The sequence below is a fragment of the Talpa europaea genome (assembly GCF_964194135.1).
Source record: "Talpa europaea genome assembly, chromosome: 7".
In the NCBI taxonomy this organism is placed as follows: domain Eukaryota; kingdom Metazoa; phylum Chordata; class Mammalia; order Eulipotyphla; family Talpidae; genus Talpa; species Talpa europaea.
This window is the reverse complement of record NC_140074.1, coordinates 44,288,460-44,294,638: the sequence shown is the minus strand read 5'-3', so window position 1 is coordinate 44,294,638 and position 6,179 is coordinate 44,288,460. Positions and strand designations below refer to the sequence as shown.

Here is a 6,179-nt window from a genome sequence, read left to right as displayed (position 1 = left end):
ACAGACACCAAAAGTGTTATATTTATTCAGACCTCTGCAGATCCCACTTTCAGGTTTGCTTAAGGACCTTCCTTTCTTGCGAAGGCTCGCCGCGCCAACCCAGCCTGGTAAGGGCGCTCTCTCTCTCTCTCTCTCTCTCTCTCTCTCTCTCTCTCTCTCTCTCGGGCGGTCCCGTTCCCGGCGTTGCACTGCGCGTAGGTCTCCCCACGCCCGCTGGGTCCCCTAGGAGTGCACAAGCACCGAGTGCAGAGATCCACCCTTGCCCTCGGCCGCACTCGGAGCCGTGGACTCCAGCAGGGCAGCGGCGGGAGAGGCCGCGGCCGCCGGGCACACGGTGGACGGTGCGGGCGGTTGCTGTGCGGCTGGGGGGACAGAGAGCGCGGGCGGCAACGTGGCCACCGGAGGCAGCGCGGGAGTCGGCTTGATGGGCACAGGCACGGCAGGCAGGCTCTGGCTGGCCGAGTGGCACAGGGCCTTGACCGGCACTCCAAAGGCCCCATACTCCGGACCCACGGGGACCCCCGCGGCCGCGGCGGCTGCTGCGGCCGCGGCCACCGAATCCATGACGCCGACGTGAGGCCACACAGAGCTGACGACGTTGCCGAGTTGCCCGGGTACTGGATACCCCAGGTGGTGCATGACCGACGCCAGGGGCAGCCCGCCCGCCTGCAGCACGCCCTTGTAGTCCCGGCCGATGATGTTCTCGATGGCGAATGGGTGCTTGAAGCCCGACGTGGACGCCGCGGCTGCAGCGGCCGCAGCGGCTGCAGAGCCCAGTCCATAGGGCGGGAACTGCGACAGGCGCCCCACGCTGCCCACCGCAGCTGCAGCCGCGGCCGCAGCAGCAGCGGCCACGGCCGCCGCCTCCTGCATCTTGCCAGGGTGGGACGGCTGCTGAGGCTGCGATTGCTGAGGCGGTTGCTGGGGCGGCTGCGACGGGAGGTGCGGCGGGGGCTGCGGAGCGGCGGGCGGCTGCTGGTGGAAATAATGCACCATGTGCGGCGGGGGTGGGGGCGGGGGTGGCTGGGGAGGGTGGTGGTGATGGTGGTGGTGCGAGGTGGCGTGATGGTGGTGGTGGTGGTGATGAGGGTGGTGCGGGTGGAGAGGGTGCAGATGCCCTCCGGGCCCCGCGCCTGGAGCGCCCTTGGTGCTTCCCGCGTGCAGGTGAGTGTGGTCAGCGCGCAGCACCTTGAAGCGCTTGCGGCGCCGCAGGAAGCTGCCGTTCTCGAACATGTCGCCGCAGTCCGGATGCAGAGCCCAGAAGCTGCCCTTGCCGGGCTGGTCTGGCCGCCGGGGTATCTTGATGAAGCAGTCGTTGAAGGAGAGGTTGTGGCGCAGGCTGTTCTGCCAACGTTGCGTGTGCTCGCGGTAGTAGGGGAAGCGCTCCATGATGAACTTGTAAATGTCGCTCAGTGGCAGCATCTTCTCCGCGGAATGCTGGATGGCCATGGCGGTCAGAGAGATGTACGAGTAGGGTGGCTTTTGGTCGCTATAAGAGCTCTTCCCTGGCCGCGGCATCGCCCCCGCTGCCTCCACCTGCCTCGGGCCCACACTGGACCGCAGCGTCGCTGTGCACCCCGCTCCAGGGGCCGGGGGGGTGTTCGCTAGCCCCCACTCCGCCCGCCCAGCCCTGCCACCCCGCCTCCTCTCCCCCAGACGCGTCGCGATCTCTCTCTGGCCTTCTCTTAGCTGTTTGCAGGCTCCGCTCACCGCCTCCCGGGCAACTCAGCTCTCAGCGCTCGCAACTTCTGGCCCCGACGGTCGCCTACCCGCGCGAACAGTGGCGGGCGGGGCGCGCCAGCTTCACCAGCCCCTTGCAGCGTCTTTTCACGGGTGGCGGGGCACCGAGCGCTGGAGCTGGCGACGGCGAGCTGGGGAGGGACCGTGCACCTTTCCGCTCTCTCCTTTGCTTTTTTTTTTTTTTTTTGGTCCCAGGGAGGTGATGGCCAAGAGCGCTGGGAAGAACTCAGCTCTCTGGCCCTTTAAATCCGAGTTGGCGCTTGGGGTCCCGGAGGTCGGGGGCGGCGCGACTCACAGCGGCCCGCGCGCAGCCTCCAGCCGGGCTTTTGGTGCGTCCGCTCCGGAGTTCTGGTTTTCCAGGAGGGGAGAAGAGGTAAGGAATAGGAAGCCCGGCTCTTGGCAACCTGCGTTTCCCTGATCTCCTGAGAGTCCCAGCAAAGCCGCGGATGGAGCCCTAGGTGGTGGCTTGGGTGGAAAGTTTGGCGGGTCCAATAGCAGGGGCGCCGGCGCGCTCGGAGAAGGGGCTGGGGCGCCGCTCGCCGGCCGCGGGCGGGTGGGGGCGACGGCGAATGCAGGCCGGGGGTGGGGCTGGCCTGGGCTGACTCCGCGAGCTGCGCCGCAGCTGCCGCGCCTCTCCCGGGCGGGTCTTGAGCTGGAAAGGCGGCGGTGGTGGCTGTGGCAGCGACGCACTCTCCTGGCTGCGTTTTGTAATGGTCCCCAGGACGCCTAGACCCCCTCAGCTCGCGCTTCGAGACTATCACATGACCGAGGCTGAGGGACTCCGCTGCCGAATGTCTTGCAGAAGCAGGGGCACTAAGGCGCCGAGCCGCGCCCCCGCCCCCTCCTCCGCGTGGCTCCGGGCGCCCCCACCCCCGGCTTCCACCAACCGGCTCTGCAGGAGGGCCGCGGAGTAGGGCGCAGAGCGCTAGCTGGTGTCTGGGAGGGGCAGTCAGCGGGGTGCGATGCTAGCTGCTGCACCCTACCCGGGTGGCGACGCACGGCAGAGGATGAGCGGACCCTGCTTTCTCCTCTCCCGAATCTTCCCAGTCCTTGCTCTGTCACCGTTCCTCTTCTCACCTACTAGTTTTGAGCTTATTTGTTCTTTTAAACTAGCCGGTCGGGGCCAAGCTCGGAGCACGGTGGCCTCAAGGCCTCTTGTCTGCCCAGAGGGTCGGAGGGAAAAGCTCATTGGGAGGAGAGCCAGGGACGTCTTCGTCAAATGCTAACTTCATAATTTTATGGCGCGCCCGCTGTATGTCAGGTGCAGTTAGAGGCGTCAGGTACGCGGGGCTGGAGACAGCTCCCCGCGCGCCAAGACCGCGGGCTAAAGGGAGAGACTGAGAGTAGCCCGAAATTAGGATGGTTGCACGAAGGGTTTGGTGGATGGATGCTCTACCGCGCTTCTCGGCAGCGGGTGGATGGGACAGGGGCGAGCATTTCTCTGGCGTGGTGACGTGAGTTGGAACCAGTGGACGAGTTGGGTGCTTAGAGGTCTTGTCACCTGGGTGTGTCGGAACCAAGTCTTTTCTACTATTAGCCCGTCGTGGGAAAGGGACATAATTAAAATTAACTGAAGGTCAAAATGATAAATACACAGGCTCCTTGTGTGCCCTGCACGGGAGAGTTGGATGAGCAGCAGCGCTGTGAAGTCCAGACACTTTCTGTGCTCTCAGAAGCAGGTTACTGCTCCCAGCAGCAGATCCCAGAGCACTGCAGAAAGAACCCGAAGTTTTATTCTGGTTTGATATGCCTTTGAGCTTAGGCTGGCAAGAAAGCAGAATGGAGGGGGGAGGAGATATACTCTTCTGTCCATGGGACTCAATTTCATTATTTGTAAGATGAGATGTCTGAAGTGGGAAATTTCGCGGGTCCCTTCCAGTTCTGTGATTTTGGGGGGGTGGGTAGCGGAAAGAGCAGTGAGGCACTCACCAAGTTCTTAATTTCTTTTTACCCCTGCGCAACCCTAAAGCACTGTCATCAGTCCAGGCTTCTAGGAGACAACCCCTACTCCCCCCTGGTGACACCAAGTCGAGTGTTTTTGGCTTCTAACTTTTGGTGAGCTGCCCAAGGGGAGCAACACAAGAGGGGCTGTGTGCCTGTCGAGTAGCAGAAATATGGTGAGCCAAGACGACTCATAATTTTAATCTTCAGCTAGGAGCTAGATTTCTGGGTAATGTTATTTGGCCACTTTGTCCTAGGTCAGCAGATGTTTTGAAACTGGCATGAAGTTGAAGCGCGCAAGAGTGTGCGGAGGAGGGTGGGAGCAGCCTTCTGGCCAGTCCTTAGGAAAGTAAACCCTTTCGGGTATCACTCCATGCCGGAATCGTTCCTCTAGCCGCCGGTGTTTCTGTGGGATTTTTGGTCCGCTGAGGCACGAGCAGCAGACGGCCACCTGGCCTCGCGCAGCCGTGGACGAATTCCGCGGACACCAACAGTTACAGTGACTGAGCCCGCTGGGGCGCAGTGTCCACTTTTCCCCTTGATCGACGTGGTGCGAGAGAAGCCTAGTTCTCACCCAGGAAGTTCTTGTCTCCCTGGCCACTGAGATCCCGCTGGGGGATCAGAGTGCCAAAAACACTCTGAGCTCTCCGGGGCCAGGGCTTCACACGCAGCGCGGGAAAAGGCATCTTTTGTTGACGCCTTTCGAGAGCCACCACAAAGAGAGCCTGCTCTTTGTGAGCAGCTGGGAGACGGTTCCCGTCCGGTAAGAGGCCTCCAAAGCGTCTGTAACAGAGCGCGCGGAGGGCTCTTCTAGGGGGCGCCCAGCAGGCCTTATGCGCACAATAATAACACTATAGCTGTGAGCCCAGCGCTGGCGGGGCTAGCTCCTTCCAGTTGCAGACCTGCCGCCACCACCTCGGGAAGCCTGTTCTTTCGACCGCCGCGAGCCAAGAGCTTGCATCTGACTGAGCGGCTCCGCGCAATTTGCACCAAACTGGAGCTGCGAAGGTCGAGCAAAGCGCCTCAAGCCTCACGCTTCCGCATTCCGGGTGGACTTGGCAAGGGTAGAAAGTAATCCCCGACACTGCACCCCTCGCGGGTCAACGGTGGGCCTGGCGTCTGTTACCGTGGCAAGTGCAGACCGAGCGCGCCAGACGCGTGTGCGTTTTGGAGAGGGTGCCTGCTGTCGCAGCCGCGGAGTGTTCTGGGGAATTCTCGGCCTGGAGCACGGCCTAACGCGGAGCACCGGCCCGGGTGTGTGTGTTGAGGGTTTGGGGGTCGAGCTCTTCCTTTTCCTCCCTCCTTGCGGGGAGGTTGATTTAATTCCAGCAAGTTTTGCAGGCGCGGAGCAGCACTGGCGGGACCAAGCTCGCGCTTCAGCTGCCTGCAGACCCCAGTTCAAGAAAAACAGATCATGTAACCACCCTGGCACCGACCAGTCGGTTTCAAGTTTCCGCGTGTAATTTAAATAGAAAAAAAAAAAAAAACAACCCAACCCACCCAACCTCTGCACTATTCAAATATTGGCTGGCGTTGAGGACGCTGGCAAGCACACCATTGCCCCGGGCTTAGTGTAATTATCTCAGGCGTATTTGGTTTACCCCTTAGGCAATTGTTGGCGACGCTTTGCTAGGAAGAGGGGTTCCATGCAAGCTTTTATTGGGTTTAATTGGCTCTATGGAGGGGAGTAAGATTTTGCCAGAAAAAGATGTGGAACTTTAGGAGCTGTTATGTGCTTATTTTCTCTCTTTTATCCCCCCAGCCCCCGGAAGGTCCCACGGACTCCTCAGCCTGGATCTAGGCCAGGATGTCCTCGGGCTTCCGCGGACAGCTGTGCCCAGCGTGAGGAGCGCAGGTCACCGACAGGGCTAAGACGACGTGCAGGACTAGGAAGAAGGGAAAGTTTCGTGCGCACGTCTCGATTTTCATGGGTTCCTTCTTTACCCACAAACAGTATCGTACGGAAGGTTGCCTGGTAAGTTACTTTTGTGAGTCACCTAGGCTCGTTCACCATGACCCCACCCGGCTTCTTATTTGACCCGCAGCTAACTCCTCTAGCCATTTCTTTCCTAGCCACTACCCTAAAGGTGGGCTTAAAGAGTAGAAGGTCAGCCCAGAGCGGGGACACGTGGTTTCCTGTCCTCGTCCTGGCATCACCGGTTGGGTGACCCTGGAAGAGTCATTTCCTCTCTTTGGCTCTATTTTCTCCCCCGGAAACATTCAGGAGTCAGAACTGAGCCTTCGCTCCGCTCTTCAAGGAGCTGAGGTTTGAGGTTGGATCTGCACCTATGACATGTTGGGAGCCTGAAAACTCGGTCTGGGAACGCAGGACTGTGCAGTATGGGACACCGCGTTGCAGTAGCGCCGCCCTTCCTCCCTCCGGGGAGTCGGTCCTCTCCAACACTGCCACCTGACCCCGCAGGCTCGCGAGAGCTTCCCCCCCCCCAACTTTTCCGACTGCTGGAGTCCCGGGCGCTTGGCCCAGCAGGCGCCAGGGG

The 6,179-nt window shown here is 61.1% G+C and overlaps 1 protein-coding gene across 1 annotated transcript; it reads right to left on the bottom strand.

Annotated features, from left to right (window-relative positions):
- Positions 1-222: 222 nt before the first annotated feature.
- On the bottom strand, positions 223-1,533 carry FOXB2 (forkhead box B2; the record flags this gene model as incomplete). Its single annotated transcript, XM_084237629.1, has 1 exon — positions 223-1,533. Exon 1 carries the CDS (start codon positions 1,516-1,518, stop codon positions 223-225), a length of 1,296 nt encoding a protein of 431 aa, XP_084093755.1. The 5' UTR covers positions 1,519-1,533.
- Positions 1,534-6,179: the final 4,646 nt, after the last annotated feature.